At 30.1% G+C, this 18,794-nt stretch overlaps 1 protein-coding gene and 1 long non-coding RNA gene across 9 annotated transcripts in view; one reads left to right on the top strand and one right to left on the bottom strand.

The window, feature by feature from the left end:
* Window positions 1-18,794, bottom strand: part of Sep4 (septin 4) — a 98,313-nt gene that overhangs the window by 5,896 nt on the left and 73,623 nt on the right. For 3 of the 8 annotated variants that reach the window (XM_067050032.1, XM_014416493.3, XM_014416492.2), the window contains exons 2-8: window positions 8,895-9,075; window positions 8,005-8,097; window positions 7,758-7,923; window positions 7,055-7,205; window positions 6,570-6,735; window positions 6,330-6,486; window positions 4,286-4,370 (exon numbers count right to left, since the gene is read on the bottom strand). In XM_067050032.1, coding sequence (XP_066906133.1) covers window positions 4,286-4,370; window positions 6,330-6,486; window positions 6,570-6,735; window positions 7,055-7,205; window positions 7,758-7,923; window positions 8,005-8,097; window positions 8,895-8,991 — 915 coding nt within the window. In that variant the 5' untranslated portion in view covers window positions 8,992-9,075. Of the gene's footprint in view, window positions 1-4,285; window positions 4,371-6,329; window positions 6,487-6,569; window positions 6,736-7,054; window positions 7,206-7,757; window positions 7,924-8,004; window positions 8,098-8,894; window positions 9,096-18,794 lie in introns of all 8 variants that reach the window. The other 5 variants (XM_014416494.3, XM_067050031.1, XM_067050030.1 and 2 more) reach the window with 2 other exon arrangements.
* Window positions 1-18,794, top strand: part of LOC136796398 (uncharacterized) — a 228,557-nt gene that overhangs the window by 193,720 nt on the left and 16,043 nt on the right. The gene's annotated exons all lie outside the window — the stretch shown is intronic.

Raw genomic sequence — 18,794 nt, 5'->3', positions numbered from 1 at the left:
CCGACCTCTATTGTTTTTGGAATTTTGATTTGTTTTTCACTGAGCCATAACAGTGTCTTTTGTGAGTATTATTGATTTTCTAATCTTCTCCAGTGAACATAACTCTAAAATTTAAAATGGAATGGGATTTTTTTTTTTTTTAAAGGATTTTAATAGTAAATTAAATTTGAAGAGGAATTCATGTCGATCACTTTTTTGGTCCAATGAGGCCTGAAGAAGTAAATTTCCAAAAACCGTTCTCAATTCTTAGCTATTTATAGAGATTATGGAAAAAAAAATTAAAAAACCCTAAAGAACAAAATTGTTTTAGAATTGTATTTTACGTAAGAATCCATAACCATTATTGAGTCTTCTCTGAGTCATTTCTTTGGAAATTCCAGAGTCAGATTCACTGGATAAGGTTAAAAAATAAATAATCTTCAAAAGAAAGACCACATGCTATTGTTATGACTCAGCAAAAATCAAATAAAAATTCCAAAAGTTTAAGAGATATTAAATTCCACATTTGTACTGGAGCACCCTGTTTATTGCTTTTTATATTTGAGGAAAAACAAAAATAAAAAAAACAAAATAATATATACAATAACCTGTACCACAACTACCCATGAAAGGTCTTTGGTCCAGAGCTTTATAAGGAAGGACTGTTTCTAAACCAACTGTTATACCCGGAGGTGATTTTCTCATAATCACAATCAACATCCTGGTTTTCCCTCAATTAAGGATACTCTTCTTTATACAGGATGGGTGTGCCCCAGGATGGTCTCTCTCATAGAGTCAAGATAACAACCATCCTCCCCCCTAAGGATCAAATATCAGTTCTCATGGAATAAAGCGTAACATAAAAGTTTTTTGGGTAGTAGTATCTGTAGTAAGATCCCACACACTATATAGGTTTAAGGACTGTCAAGTTTAAAAAAACTCATTTCATTTCTTTTTTACATCATAGGATTTAATCTCTCTTCTAACTTGGCTATCTGATCAATTGCAGAAAGGCTGTGGATTGTATAGAGCAATCTTAAGATTAGTGATTTTCACATCCTCTTCTACCAGTTATATCTATTTTCTACTGAAGGTATAAAATGATCCAAACAATAAAAAACAAAAACAAAAGAACATCAAAAGCAATAAGCTATCACTAGATATATAATAGAAACTACAATGCCATCGCTATCCCAATGCACTTATATTACCCTCATACATTAAACATAAGCAGATGATTAGAAAGGTAATTATCAGAAATTTAAGTTTCAAAATTAGAAAGCGAAATAGCCAATGTTAAAATTAAGTGAGTTATCACTATTTAGCTGTAAAATATAGGCTGTAAATATGTGTTGATTGTTCTTTTCTTTTTCATAGAAAAGTTAATTAAAGCATAGCGTAAACTAAAACAAAGAATTAGTTAACAGAGAGTTTATTGAAGATGAGGCAGTGCTGTCAAATAGAATAAGCTTACGATGCAATAGCCACATTATTAGAGCCAATTGTATAAACACTTATTAACTACCTCAAAGGCCAGAGACCGGATTTTTATAGCATTTATTTAGTTTATCAGTTTTCTTCAAGAAGTCCAAATATATTTTCTAATTTGTTCATTTAACTTTGATTAAAAATATTTATGTTATAAATAGATGATTGATCGTATGTGAATTAGAAGGAGCTGTGGGTTGCTGTCCAGAAAAACAAATAAGAAATAATTTCAACTATTTAATAACAGACCCTCACTGTATGTCTTCATCGGGGCTAAAATAAAAAGATACAACTGAGTAAATCTAATGTAAGAATATAAAAGTAACATATAAATAAAACAGGTAAAAAGGTGGAAATACAAAAAGACAATCATATAAACAAACATAAAAAAATAAATATAATTAGTAAGAAAGTTAAAGATGAATGTCAAATAAATTTATGAATACATTTTCTAGTACTCAGCTTTAACTTCCTTATTTATTTATTTATTTATTTTTTTTTTATGTTAGTTTGTTTAAATGGATGTCTTTTTATAATTCCACCTTTCTATCTGTTTTATTTACATGTCACTTTTATATTCTTTCATTAGCTTTACTTTTCTATAATAAAGATCTGTACTAGAGGTCAAAATGTCTATAAATAAATAGTTGAAACTATTTCATAATTCTTTTTCTTGACTGCAAACCATCTCCTAAAAATATTTATATTTTTTCTATTGGATAAAAATTCATTTTTAGCTTGCTAAGCTCATTTAAGAAACAGAAGATCAAACCTCTAGTCCCAAAGCCAGAGAGCAAAATGTTTAGCTAGTAATATTTAGAATATGAAGTATCTAAAACTTTTTGACAATCTTTATAATATTTGAATCTCACGAGGATTAATTAAGAAAAATTGCAGTCCAAAATGTTTTTCGAGAACTTCCTACAGTTATCCATTGCTATGCCTCATATCAAAGAGTTTTCCATAAAAGAACTTCATTTTTCTATTATAAAGCAGAGAATTAAGCTTAAAACTGTCTGATCAATACAGTATTAATACAGTGGGTCCCTCTGCAATGGACTGGAAAGGGGGTCTTATCTTTCACTATTTTTCAAAGGGTGGTAAAGTTATAAAATTGTAATTTAAGTTATAAAATTTGTAATTTCAGAAAGATATTACACTTTTCAATACAAAGTGGTATTCCACTTTTCAAACTTAGTTCATATTATTAGATAATCTTTCATATAAACTCTGTCCATTTTCCGCAAAAATGGCCTTACTATCACATATAAGAAGATTATGATAACAATTTCAACAGATAAATAAGGTAGATAAATTGAAATGTGTTGAGAGATATCCAAATTAATTGAGAATAAAAAAAAAATTTAATATGAAAAAGAATAGAGTTCATCCAAAAAGTTTTTTATTTGTGTTAATAAAGCATATGAACTTATTTATTTTCAAGGAAAAAAACCCTTAATTCTTCTTATTTCCTTTATTTCAATTTTTTTTTTACAACATTTTAGAAAACTTTCCCTTATCCAGTCCATTTAAAAATAATTACATTAGAAGCAGTTAAATCTTATCAACCTTTATATGTGAGGTTAGAATTACATTATTAATAATTATCAGCTTATCCTGTATTGATAATAATCATTATGTAAATTAAGAAAAGCATTTTTATACATTTACCTTACTCATTTGATATTTTATATTCTCCTTTTAAGGGACTTGTCCTGATTATAAAATTTTATATATCATTAGTCCTCAAAATGAATAATTAAAATCTAACAGTACTTGTAAAGGTTAGTAAAATTTAACTACTTCTAATGTAATGCTTTGTTGATGGACTGGATGAGGGCGAAACGTATTCCAAAAAGAAATAATGTATTAAATTAAAAAAATAAGCAATATTAAGGTTTTCTTACTTTGGAAATAAATAAGTAACAAAAATGTATACCCTAAGCCACAGATTAAAGGCATATGAAGTTTGAAAAGTTATATTGAGATATTTCTTTATGAAATTACAACATCTTACAACTATTGCTAACACACTTATTATATATTATGAATTTAATATTATTCAGTTTTTGAATTTTTTTCTTTTACATTCCTGTTATTTTTTGGAAAACTAAAACTTTTCATTTTTTTCCTCTAATGCATAATAAATAAAAGCATATAAGTTAACTTTTTTTTCTGTAATCAATAATTGTTTATTTAATTTAACAATCACTTAATATTTATTATAATTTTGTAAAATAAATATTTTTTACTATTCTTAGGACTTTCTAATCATATCATTAGATTTTTTTTTTAGGGTATAAAAATCCTGTCTCTGCTTATGACATTGATTCACATCTGTACGATTAATTTTTACTATAATTGTTTCTTCAAAAATTAATTTATTCAATAGATTTGATCTTATTATAGGTAATAAAATAATCAAAATAAATCCAAAGTAAACTTTATTCTCCTGAACACTAAGAAAAGTTTGAGATACCTCATTTTTTTTCTGTAGTCTTCATGTGCATACAAATGTGAATTTTTTTGTCAAAGTTCAAACTAAAATTTATTTTTGAACAAAAAAAAAAAAATAGCTCACCCTTACAGCCAGAGATTAGGGAAGGGGGCGGTGGAGGCATCAACACAAAATTAAAACACAACCATTATACTCTCATTTTGAGGCTTCATCAAGTTTTATTCTTTTCAAAGCGAGAAATGAAAGTTATCAGTTATCACAGTCCCCCCTTGTGCAGAGTAAATAATTATCTCCCCATGTCTATATTAAAGTTTCTGGGAATCCAATATTTCTACAGTACAATGCAATAAGATAATTTACCTCTTCATCTTTCTGTAACAGTAATCTGTCTGTTTCGGTGAAATTTCCATCAGATGGCGGGATGACGGAATCACGTTTCAGTTTGCTAAAACACAAGCATATAAAGTAAATTAAGTTTCATGCTCAGAAATATGTCCTGAAATTCAGGTTTCATTATAAATATTTTTCAAAGCTAGCATATGTCAAATTATATTAAAATATATACTATAAGTGCTTGCATTTTTAATGTAAAGAACACAATTAGCTTATTATATTTTAATCTTAAATAGTTTTTATTTTCTACTTATATTTACTTACTGGATTTTCATATGTGTACCACTATATTCTCATTAATTAATTTCGGATTTACATAATCCAATTTTTTTCATTATTTTTGTTTTGTTTATATAAAGTCAGGGTCAGGGGTCTCATTATTTGATCCCCCTTTTAGCTGGGTACACTGAAAGGCCAAGAATACTACTTGCTACAACTGCAAAGCATGCAAGGCAGAATTTGCTCCCCCTACCACCACGGCATATTCGAAGACAAGCTGCCCAGCCTCTGAGGAAGAAGCAACCTTTTTTTGAGAGATTTCACGGACACCAGGTGAAACCCAGAGTATTCACCATTTTTGCCTACTACCAACCTACCAGGATGAGCAAAGCAGCAAAGACGTCACCCAGATAAGCCATCATAATTTCTTAACAAATGAGACCACCCCTAATTGCTATTCATACATAATGTAATTAACTATATCTACCTCTCACCTCACTCACCAATAGATTCCTCCTTCAGGGAATAATAATTGAATTGAGAAAAATATAGGCATGTTCACTAATAAGCAGCCAAATGTCTCATAGTTTAACCCCTTGTTCTACACTAATTTTGAATGATGTTTAGAAAGAAGGCATCTGTTATTTTCTTATCTTCTAGTTATTCAGTATTTCCTATAATTCATTAGAGTTATTATCTTGTTTTTGTTCTGAGCCCTGATGTAGGCCTGGCACTTTGGCCGAAACGTTGGCACTAATAAAATAAGTTTCACTTATTTATGTTCTTCACTGACCTCACCTCTGACCATCTTCTTATATAATATCCGCAGTCAATAACTTGGTCATCATTAAGAATTAATTAATATCTAAAAGGCAGAGTGGTACGTATATTGAATGATTTAAGTCCTCTGGGATAACAATATAAACAATAAGGTGGATAAGAGAATAACAATCGTTATAAAAGAGTTGTGGGTATCCTAAAGTAAACCTCTTCCTTCTGGTACCACAATCTCACTCAGAGATGAAGAAATAGGCTAGTATTGACTCAGAGGATAGGGTTGGTTTCCTCCCATGGAGGAATGAAGCCGATAATGGATGATGCCCCTGAAGGGGGGCACTTAAAGAAAATATTTCCCAATACACAATCCTGGCTACAGAAAAAAAATGGATCCTTCCAGACTATTGGGTTTCACAATTTCTCATATGTCATGTGGGTTTTCTAGCCAAGCTACATAGCCTTGGTCAGAATATAGATCTGCAATGTGTCATACATGGTGTTCCTAAAACTCTTGAGCTTGTGGTCATAACTTGCACTACAATTGAGAGGTTAGTGGGGACGAAGAGAACCATAGAAATTTACATCCTCACTACATTTACACCACACTGGAGGAGTTTCCTAGGTTTGTGAATGAGTTCTCACTATGGTTCCAAAACATGTACTATATCAAAGGCAGAAGTCTTAAAACTTCAAATGATTGAAAGAAAGATTCTACTAAGAATCTTCCACACTTTAATAACAGAGTAATATATAATTCAATAAATGCTCTTAACTATTATGATTTCTTATCCTAAAGAAAGATATGTAAATACCATTCATAACAGTAATAGTTAAGTATAATTATTATTAGTATTAATTTATTCTTCATTAAACTTCGAATGTTTAGTCTTTCTACTGTTAATTTTAATTCACATATGCCTTAGATATTGATTGATCTGAATAAATTGTATTGTGTTCTATTTTCAAACTATTTAAAATAATCTGAATAGTATTAAATCCATTATTCCAATATTACCTCCTTTCTCGTTGTGCTTGATGTGACAATTGAGAAATGCATTGTGCCCTGAAATTTTCATAGTGAACATCCTCAGTAACATCCTTTAGATCTTGCATATGTGTTGTTATCAACATATTCCTTAGTTTGTTGAAATCACTATGCTTAGGATTTTCAACTGGAAAAACAAAGAGACAATAATAATAAGAATTGGAGGGAAAAAAAAGAAATAGATTTTAAACTAATTATTTTCTAGTTTACCTTCAACAACACCCCATGGGTACTGTCTTCCACGTACTCTTGTACCACCAACTTCGATTACTGTGTTACTCCCGATCACTGAAAATGGTACGGCTGCTTTGAGCTCTCGGTCTTGTTGCTGAAATTCTTCATCTTCATCACTATCACATTCAGGAAACTGGTATATCTACAACAAACAGATATATAAAAAATATTAATATGACATTTTAAAATACAAGATCTTTCAAAAAGTATGAAATGTTTCCCCAGTCCGGTAAGAAGTAGGATAACTACTACCCCATAGGTCAGAAATGGCCTGGTAAGAGGAACAATGCTCTCTCCTTTTTACAGCATAGTCTTCATTTCTTTTGATGATATAGTCCTTAAGAATATCCTATAAAAGTCTTGATGCATGTTATGATCAAATTGCAGGCTTATATATAACCTTCCTGGTATAGAAATATTAAGTAGCTTAAAAAAAAACTATAAGAGATTTGAATTATTACCTGGATCTGATGTTCTTCGATATCAGCGAGTATTCTCTGCTTTAACTTCCAAACTTCAGGGCCAGTGAGAGTATCCGCTTTAGCTATCACAGGAACAATGTTTACCTTCTGGTGCAATCTTTTCATCGTTTCAATGTCAATCTGCCGCAATCTATCAACATAAAAATTAATCATATTAGATGTTGCTTGATCTTGGATATAATTTAGTCCTGTGGAGCCAAGTTGAGCACGAAATTAAATTATTAATGTTAGGATAAAACTTATTGCAGAGCTTTATAGTACTAATAGTCCTGCAAGAATAGGATATAGCTGAAATATTTTGTTCATTAATTAATGGTAATTCATTAGGAGACTATAGTATTGGACAATTATTTTACTCTGCTTAATTTTTTGTAATAAATAAGAAATTTATTTCTTTTGATAACTTATAAGTGTATTTTGAAAATAGGGATGAAATACTGAAACTTTGGTACATTAGAAAGCAATGTAGTATATGAATATGGAGATCTCTTTTGCTTACCTACCTGATATTACTTTGGTCTACTTACTAAATTAGTAAAGAAGCTTATTTATAGTATAATAAATATTGATATTTTATAATTTTGTTTTTAAATTACTAGATTTCCTTATAGTGTAATAGTATTTATTTACCTATATATTTAATAATAATACTTGAGAGATGAAAAGATAATTCATTATTTACCCATGACCGTATGGAGGGATGAAATACAAACAGCAATGGACCCTGTTATCTTGAATATTCTTGCGATTGAGTCCACTCTCATCAGTAAAATATTGTCTAAACTGGTCATCAATATAGTTTACACACACTTTCCAACTTTCTTCTGAATTAAGCGCATCACCAAAACCTAATGAATGAGTAAATTATATTTAAAATGATTTTATTTTTGTAAAAACTGGATGTTGCTTATATATACAAATAAATTTACCTGGAGTATCAACAACAGTCAGGCGAAGTTTAACACCTCTCTCCTCAATATCCATAGTCTTCTTTTCGATTTTAGTTGTCTGTTCAAGCTTATCTGTAAATAAAAAACATAAAAAGATAGTGTGACAAAGAATATAAAACTTTTATCATTAAAAAATTTATGATTGATTTTTAAAAATAAGCAAATAATAATATAAGGATATAATTTTAAAATTTATTTACTGCTGCTCTTTCCACTAAAACTAAGGAATTTAATTCTAAAAAGTTTGATTTATAATTCTTATGAAGAAATGATTTAAAATTAATAGGGGGTTTTGTTTTCAGATCGCTTTAAGTCAGAAAGTACTATAACAAAATAGAATTTATTGAGAAAAATGTCATTTAAGGGGGTGTTATTTTTGATAATTTCACAATTTTGTCCATTTCACTTCCAAGGCTGTATGAAGCTAAATTAAATTTGGTGACATAATGAAGGATGATTGAAATGGCTTGATTATGGAATATTCCCTGGGTCAATGTTGTTTTATTTCTGTATGGATAGGATCCTGGGTACTGTATGTAAATATTGCCAAGTTATATTTCTCATTAAAACATGTAATCAATGCACTTGAAAAATAATAATTTACTCTTTTGTTTATTAAATGTTGTCAGCAATAAAATATGGTTGAACCTGTGTAAAATGAAATTCTCCAGTGTTAATAAATGAGAATTACAGCTTTCAAGGAATAGATCAGAGCTTTATATAAAACAAAATTAAATGCTACTTTGTCCAAAAATAAGCAAATTCATTAGGTATACCCCTAAAAGGTCCATCATCTTTCAGATGAGATGCGACTAAATGAATATTTGGAACCTGTGATTGATACTGCATATTATGTAACCAATGTTTACCTTGCACATCTGGTATGATGCGGTCCTTGTACAGATCACTGAGGAATAGGGAGTTGACCAGAGTCGACTTGCCAAGACCAGACTCTCCGACGACCATGAGGGTGAAGTCGAATCCTCTCTTGACGGACTTTCGGTGGATCTGTTCCGGAAGAGTCGCAAATCCGATGTAGTCCCTGTCTCCCTGGGACACAACACACACACCTCACGGGGGATAGATCTCAAGGCAATGGACACTCTGATCGCATTACTCTAAATCATACTAAATTATAAGAAATTCTATACTAAATTAGAACTAATAACTTTCAATACTTATACAAAATAATCCAGGCACTTGAATTTCTTATTATGAATAGCTAAAAAGGAACTACAGAGAAATAAATTTATGTATTAAAAAAAATTAAAACTGAGATATCTTCAAAGAAATATCTTTAATTAATGAACTATTAATTAAATTTACTATAATTAGAGAAATTCAATATCCAATTTTTTTGTTTGAATAAATAATCACAACAATTGTAGGGCTAGCAAAAATGAGATTGCTCCTTAAGGAATTTTAAACTTAAAATGAACTATTTTGTTTGAAAAAAAAAACAGGTCTTTAGTTTTATAGGAGAAATCATAGCTCTAATCATTAGTTCTCATGTTAATCAAGAAATGGAACTACCTATCTGATAATTAATTATAGTAATGCAAGTTTTATTATTATTATTTTTTTTAAATAAATTGTTTTCTTTGAAGTAAATGGAACTTTCATTTTGAATTAAAAAAAGAAAAAAAAGAAATAGGTTTAACAATGGAATTTATACATCATCATTTAACACTTTATCTTTTTTGCTGAAAATGCTGTCTTACCATTTAGCATCAGTTGTGGAAATTGATCAAAAAAGATTTCATTGACAAAAGTTGGAAATTTTAATTTTTTGACGCATTTTACAGCTTTCCAAAAATTTGAAAATTAGAATGTAAAAAGGAACTCTTATTATTTACGAAAATATAGAGTGCAAATGGGTTTATATCATTTATTAATTATTATTAGCTATTTCATTTATTAAATCTAATTAACTATATTTTTCAATTATTTAACCATTTACTGTCTCTGAGACATAAGGAATTGTTTTTGAAATCTTTTAATAATTTCCTAAAGATGAATTTTAGTTTTTCGAGCTATGTTTTTCTCATTCGTTAAATTCATTTGCCTTTTTCTTTTTTAAAATAAACAACAAACGAACGATTCATAAACATTTCTCTGGCAGCTGTTCAAACATCGATATCTAAAAATAGGCAGAAGTGAGGACAGATCAAAAAGTAGTCAGAGGACTCCAAAGATATATCGATAAAATTCCTCGAGTCGTGGTTCTGAATGAAAGAGCAAAAACCCGGTCAGAGACGCTGAGGCATCCGAGGATCTTTCTCCTCAACAGAGGACAACGACCGTCGGTAGAACTCCCACTATTCGGCTCCTGTCCGGAATCCTTAAAGTGATAGTACCACCAACTATCGAGCAAATCTTGGTTACTGTCAAGACAGTAAATGGATTACACGATCATTGTGACCTGAATCGTTCAAGCCCATGTTTCACGGTGAAAGTGATCGTGACAGCTGTGGCTGACTACCATCGTAGTGTAAATTAGGACACATGTAAACTGTCGCACTATCAAGATTTCCTTTATAGTTGGTAGTACTACGCATAATGGACAAGATTCGAAACAATGGTTTTACACTCACTTGATAGAATTTTAAAATGTATTATCTTAAGCTTGAGTTGATTATTGATTCTGAAGATTAAGTAAATTATTTTTTAAATAAATCAAAAATTCGTATCCATTTTTGTGTCAACACTTTATTTTTCACCAGTCCAACGTTTCGACCATTCTAGCCATCCTCAAGGACATCTTCAATATATTTCTTCCTCACATTAATTTAAAATTTTTATTGCAGGCTATTCTGCCCAGGTCATTTTCTTTATTATAAGTTAAAAGCCTATTTTTTTAAAATTTAAAATCATTAATATTTAATTTTTCTTATATAAGATTATCCACAATCAATACACTACCTTATAACAAACCATTTATGATTTATATGGTAGTGTATTGATTGTGGATAATCTTATATAAGAAAAATTAAATATTAATGATTTTAAATTTAAAAAAATAGGCTTTTAACTTATAATAAAGAAAATGACCTGGGCAGAATAGCCTGCAATAAAAATTTTAAATTAATGTGAGGAAGAAATATATTGAAGATGGCTAAAATGGCCGAAACGTTGGACTGGTGAAAAATAAAGTGTTGAGACAAAAATGGATACGAATTTTTGATTTATTTAATAAATAATTACCTTGTCTCAAGAAATTGAAATAATATAATTAAATTATTTTATTAATAAAAACACAGAGAGCTCATATATTTCACAAACGTATGTATCTTCACGCGCGAATTTGCTATAGTTTGGTAAATGTGTACATGTTTTTAATATGTATTTTCCTTTATATCTTCACTGATATACTAAATCGTAACTCTGGATTATTCTTCTACAATTTAATCAGAGAAAAAAAATATGATAGATCAATGATGAAGCCTTGTTTGGAAAGCAAACTGTGTATTATGAAAATAGAATCTTTATAAGCAACGTTCAAGAATAGAATCATCGATTTACTAGGATTGAGAGGTTTCGATGTTATTGTTATTATTGAAACAGTCTGTTTTTAACAAGATCTAGAAATCGTTGGGGTCTTTCTTTATTTTTAGATAGATAGCAACATGCACTAACAAACAATGCACCAGAACCAGCTTTTGGCACAGGATTTAAAACCAACGGACTCCCGGAGAGAAGTGAGCGGTGTTCTCTGTAACTTATTTAGTATTCAGCTCAAGTGAGCTATCGCGCCCTCTATCCTTTGGGAAACCACTCCACTGCTGACCCTACCACAACCCCTAAATCTCATTAAGGTATTATCAGCTTCAAATACAATTTGCCTCCATTAGGGTCGATAATCCCCGGCGACTGAGGGCTTCATTTGCATAAATCATTTTGTAGAAAAAATATATAATAATTTATTAATACCTATATCTGTCAATTAACTTTAACGGTTTAATTTTGATTTAACATAGCACAAATTATAAAATATATATATACATTTGGGTAATTAAATTAACAAGTATCTAATAAAAATCCTGGAACGAAAGCCGAATTTCATAAACGAAAATTCATAGAAATGATAATTGATAATTCTATGAGTTTTCATCATTTATAACCTATTTCACGTATCTTTACATTTTGCTTGTCTTTATTTTGTTCTTCTTGTAATGAAAATAGTGTAAATTGAAGGTAGTTGCCTACACAAGTCCGAAGTCCTCCATGTTTACCTCTCTGGAACATACCGCAAACATGTCGATACCGATATTTGTAACTTTGTAACTTTCCTTGTTTACCAAGCATTTGTTGGTATTCTGAGTTTGCGGCAAGTGGTCAAAGTGTGGATCCGGTTTGACAAGAAGAGATATTGTTATGTGCGACACCCCCTCCTCTCCTCTTCCGATTATTTGAAAACCCTTAAAGTTGGAAAATTTGAGAACCTACTTCAAACTGCGCAAATTTTGGAGTCAGAAGTATGTTGTACATTAAGTACAAGCAAGTTAGCAAAGTACAAATAAGAAAGTAACCATGTTAAAATAAAAAAACAAAATATTTTAATGTAAAAAAAAAGTAGATTAGTATGAAAAATATAAAAAAAGATAAAAATATGGAAAAATTAGATTAGTATAAATAATGAAAAATTCGAATTCAAATCATGAGAAAAGTGAGAAAGAAAACGATTGTTAATAACTATTTATCTCCGACGTCTCGCCCCACTTTGTACAGATTCAATTGGCCTGTTCAAGTTGATAGTTTTAGTGAATTTTTCATAAAGGGCAAAACGTCAGAAAATAAATATTTGTTAACTATTTTTTGTTTGTCTTTTGATCGCTACCCTGACCTTATTCTTCATAATTTATAAATTTTACATAATAGAGTAATTCTGATGAGTTTTTCTTCCTTTTTTTTTTTATTGGTTCAAAATTTTACTCATTTTATTTTCTCCTTATTACTTCATGTACGTAGGTTTATTGTGTTCATTTTATTTATCTATCGGTTTATAAACATATAAAGATTTTATAATTATTAATTTTATAATTTTGGCATGCATGTGATCATTTATCACCACTACTTATCACCCAAGTTGTAGCAGATTGTAGTACTTATTAATAAAAATAAATAAGAAAAAAAAAGTTATATGAGCCGAGAGAGGTAGCAAAACTAATTAGTAAAATTATATTATTTTATAATTCTCGCCTATTATGTTTTGAAGTCTTCTGAATCTGATTATACCTGAGAGGATTTAAATTAATTCGATGTTTTGACATCTCGCTTTATTCCACTTTAATCAATACGTTCAGAATGTATGTATCTATTCATTCTTGTGAATAATGTTTTCTGGAAGAATATTGACCAAGTGCACTTAACAAATAATAATCTAGTTGTAAAATTCCAAAATACATAACAAACAATAGAATGTTTCGCTATTACGATAGAGAAAGGTAAAGGATGTGCAGATGCGTTACCAGCTGCTTCCTGCTGAGTACAGAGCGTAACGTGGCCTGAGAATTCGCATCAGAAGTAATTACATCAAAACAATCTAAAATAATCTATTTTATGGGATATTCTTAGGTAGAGCAATGAGTGATAAATCATTTTTTTTTCTATTACTTTTCCATTTGCAATAAAAACCCAAGTCTCTATCTATAACTAATCGAGATAAACTGGAACTCTGTGCTTTTGATTTATTTTGTGAAATGAAAATTACTCAAGGAGATATCGATATAGCTTATAAATTGCAATTGGTTGCTTCCTTATCGTTTATGTGGGTTCAACTATTAGAATATTCTTGAAAGGAATAAGATATCTGTCAAATACGTGTCTCAAACATCGGAATATAGTGGAGTTGAGAGAGAAAAAAATATCACATCGTTAAGGAACAACTAATGAACCCATCAAGAAATCTACAAGACCATTAACCATATCAGGTCTAATTCTGAATTTCCACGGCTGATTCAGCAATTAATGCTAGTGTGGAGTGAGTAATACTATCTTCTATGTAGGAGGGTTCGTTGCTCCGAATAACTAATTGTGGGGCTTAATTTGAAGGAAGGAATCATCTAAAATGCTCATGAGCAGGTAATGTACCAATTAAGGGAATTAAAAAGCAATTAAAAAAGTTAATGTTCAATTTTATCCAAGTTAACATCTGATGAAGGCAATTAAACTTTGGCCAATTATGGCGGTAATCTAAACTAAGAGAATATATAATAAAATTATGGAGTTTATTATTATAATAAACGAATGAATTAATAGTTATTAGCAGATAATTTCAGAAAATTTACAAATAATAAATGCTTAGCCCTTGGAGAGTTTGAAAAATCTACGCCTTCCTACGTATAACAGGGGGGGGGGTCTGAACAATTCTTTTAGAATTTCTGTAAAATTGTTTATTTATTTATTCCTACTTCTACAATTTATTCTAAGATATTACTAGCTATAATAAATTCAAAGAATTATTTATTTATTCTTTTATATATTGTTTTCTGAAAGTGCGAAACAGCCACTAGTTGTAAAAAAATTAGAATATCCAATAAAAATTAATTTAAAAAATAAAATAAACGATAATAATATTATTACTAGTATCAATTTAAAAGTTTAAAAAAAATATTTTTGTAAAAAACCAATTAATACAAATTTAGTTTCAAAATTAGTGTTGATAAAAATAAAAACAGAAAATCATTTACTATTTAACTTTGGCCCTTTACAAATTAAAATTTTGCAATGAGAAAGTTGATTTTTGTAGCCTTGAGTTTATTTGTTGTTATGAGTTTATTTTTCTCTTTACGCTTGCTGTATACACGCGATAATTTCAGGGAATATCTCATTGGTTTCAGTTAACGATTCTCAAAGGTGCTATAAGGTCACATATAAAAACAAACTCCTTTAAGCGCATTTTTGCATCTTATATTCCTTATAATTCAATTGGTAGATTAAAAACCTATTTAGCGTGAATTATATATTTAAAAACCCAAAATGCTCTTTAAAGATCTAAAATAGGACTATTCGTTCAAGAGAAAATCTAAATGTAAATATACTGATTTTGGTGCGTGAACATTTAGCATTAAATAAAAAACAATTTTACATCTTTAAACAATCTTTGATAAAGCTAAAAGGATTTTTTTCCCTGGATAATTTGAACCTGTCTAGAAAAAGGGGATTTTTCATGGTTAATTTGGCACCGGGTTAATACCTGTGCCGTTGCTGAGTTGACTTTATGTAATTAATTGTAGGAACATACATTTTCCCTTCGTAGGGATGAAATTTTCTGGAATAGTGCGGTTTGGTACCTAGTTGGTTCCATTTCAACTTCATGAGATTCCATCAGCTATTTTAGCTTTCGAATGTGGAAACGTATTTTTTCTCGGTAGAGCTAAATTTCGAAAATAGCATGTTCAATTTGCCACAACATTAGTGAAAAGTTAGAGATTAGTGTGAAAACAGCCTTGTATTAATTATATAAAATTTCATAGAAAATTTTCGCTTCATCGTGCGCAGAAGTATTTTTATTTTTTGTTTACTTATTTATTTATGTTTTCATAAAATAAAATACCGTAGATTTTATTCTAAAACAATAAATCAAATTTATAAAATAATGAAATTATAGAGTGGCTGAGTGCGGTAACAGAGCAGTACAGTGGCAGTACAGTGTACCCTTGACAGATCCTGACACTAGCTCGCCACTGCCATAAGAAAATAAAGCTGATTAAGACCATGATTTACAGGCCTAATCAGCTGCTAACGTCTCCTAACCTTCCTCATCGCCTCAAATTACTAATTTATAAAAGTATAATTAGACCGGCCCTCCTCTACGAAGCACCTGTGGTTAGCACCCACAACAGTGAAGTAACTCAAACAGTTTCATGGTAATATCTTCAGACATATTGTGAAGCATTCTACTTTACTAAATACATTTATACCACACTTGGACTGCCGACGCTGACGGAATTCATCTCACGGAGGCATATACAATTCTTTGATTACCTCCAACACAACATTAAACCTCTATTATAGACATTAATACCAACAGGACGTCCACAAAGGTGGAAACACACACACACCACAGGACGTCCACAAAAGTGGAAAACACACACAACACAGGACGTCCACATAGGTGGAAAACACACACACCACAGGACGTCCACAAAAGTGGAAAACACACACAACACAGGACGTCCACATAGGTGGAAAACACACACACCACAGGACGTCCACAAAGGTGGAAAACACACACACCACAGGACGTCCACAAAAGTGGAAAACACACACAACACAGGACGTCCACAAAGGTGGAAAACACACACCACAGGACTTCCACAAAGGTGGAAAACACACACAAACAGTCTCAGACTCGACTGAGGACTACTAACTTACTACTGACAAGTCAACTAGTGAGCCCCGTCATGAAACACCAGACATAAGACCTTCCCCATCTATATCCGTCATATTTCCTTTTCTCAGTCCTCTCTTAAAATGCATCAAATGCATTAAAAGAGTTTGATTTCATCAATACTTACTATCTCCCCTTCCTAATATCAAACCCTATTTCTATGAGGCTTAGGAAAAAATTATTCTTAAACATTGAAATATAGGTGATTGGGATTGCACTTACACAATAGAAACGGTAGTGAAGTTATACTGACCTTTATACTTGGCAGACTTATTTAGACCAATAAAACACTATAAAAACGAATTTAGAAATTTTAATTTTTATCTTTTAAATTATTTTGAAGCCCGAACCAGATATTAATCCTTCCATTACAAACTCCCTAACCACTCTAACCCATTAGTTTCTAATCTTGCTGAAAGAAAGAAATCTGAAAAGAAGATGGCTTATATCGTAAAAATGTTTTTAGAGTGGAGTTAGAAACTACCATTGGGTAGTTTCTCTACATGCTTGTACCATACCATTATGATTTCCTCAAATTTACTTGATGTGTTTATGTACAGTTGTAAATATCAATAAATAAATTTAAAAAAAATTTTTTTGAGAGTATCGAATTTGCCTTAAAATATATTCATATGGGTATGAATGTGTTCAAGATAATTAATTTTATTTTAATTATTTATCTTAGCTGTTTTCTGATTTTGCTACTATTTAATTCGTTTATCTGCATGTGTTTATTTACGATTTTAGTTTGTTATTTTATAGTATTATTATCATTTATTTCCTTTTTATTTTTATTTAATATGCGATGATTGCGTACTTACAGCCCTAATATTTATTGTACTTGAGTAGTGAAGTGGTAGATTATATTATTTTATTAAATGTTTAATAAATACAAGATATTAAAAAATAAATAAATAAATAAAGTAAAAATAAAAAAAGAGTGAGAATTGCATTTCTTAACGGATATTATGCTGTAATAAAGAATGAATTACCAGTTCGAGTAATTCATAAGCTCATTTTACAGCTGAAACGCCAAATCACTTTTATTTGAGGAAAATGATGATGACGAGTTGATAGTGTGGGAAAACGGAAAAGAGTGTAATTTCGTATCAAATGCTTAGACACAGGATATACTCTACAATTCACTCAACATAATTTAAAAAAAAAAGATGATATCATAATCTAAACATAGATCATGCATATGATTCAAAATTGACATGTGCGACAAATAGATGGACTGATTCCATTTTCAAATCAAAAACATTTCGTTTGTATTGCCAAAAAAAAAAAAAAGGTTTATACAACTGAAAAGGGAAATATAAACTATAATATGTACTTATGAGATAAATATGAATATTAATTTAAAAACTGTAAAATATTTAAAATTAAATGGGAAATAGAAATATGGCCTAAAATATATACATAAAAATATGGAAAATAAAATTGGTTTGAAATTGTTAAGTATATCAAAAAGCGTACCAAGGCAACATAAACATGTATAAATACGTTTTAGAAAAATATCTACAACCTATTATTCCTGCTGTAAGTTGGAAAACAAGGGCGTTAAAACGCAGATTAAAAAAAACAATAAAAAGAACACCCATCTTTAGTTATAAATCACCCAAAATGGTTGCCAATCTCCCAACCTGAATATACACAACAAATTAAAAAAAAAAAGTTGGGTTTCCATGGCTTACAGTTGTCAAATTATGTACCTAGTTCACAAAAATTGCCGTTTTCATGAGATTTTTTTTTTTTATTGACAACTTGAAAATGTTTTCCTTCATTTATATTAACATAAACAATGAATTGAATTCTTTACTTCTATGTAAATTCAAACAATAACAAAATATAAGAATTTTTAGTGCCATATGTAATTGTATACCTAACAACAATGAAATAGCATTTACTTTTCTATTTGAATTTCGACGACTGCACGACCGTAGTAATAAATAATTATCTTTAGACTGCTGTGGTTTATGTCAATAAAAACAGACGGTTCTGTTTGTACAATCAAGTTGATAAAACACAATTCCAATCTAACGATCTATCGCGAATATACGAATAAAGGTTTGTAAAACATCGATTTAAACAGGGCTTTCGATAGGATTGACTAAGAGAAAGAGTAACTTATGATGATGGTGATCTAGAGTAATAGGGATCTCATTGAAGCTTTTCCTGCCCTGAAGGTTAACTTCCTCTTCGCATCAACCAGCGTGTCACTGCTATTAACCGACTTGTCACTAATATATTCTAGCCCAGATTTACTAAGGTTTTAATAGAGCATTTGATCTGTCCGCCCGTTTTACGAGGGTGGTAAAATTTGACTCAGGAAAAAATTAGAAACGACAAAAAACTACGAAATAAAAAAATTATA

This window comes from Halyomorpha halys, unplaced genomic scaffold (assembly GCF_000696795.3).
Source record: "Halyomorpha halys isolate HHAL.00 unplaced genomic scaffold, Hhal_1.1 Scaffold126.1, whole genome shotgun sequence".
Taxonomy (NCBI): domain Eukaryota; kingdom Metazoa; phylum Arthropoda; class Insecta; order Hemiptera; family Pentatomidae; genus Halyomorpha; species Halyomorpha halys.
The sequence above is the reverse complement of the archived record's forward strand: the minus strand, read 5'-3'. Positions and strand labels throughout refer to the sequence as shown.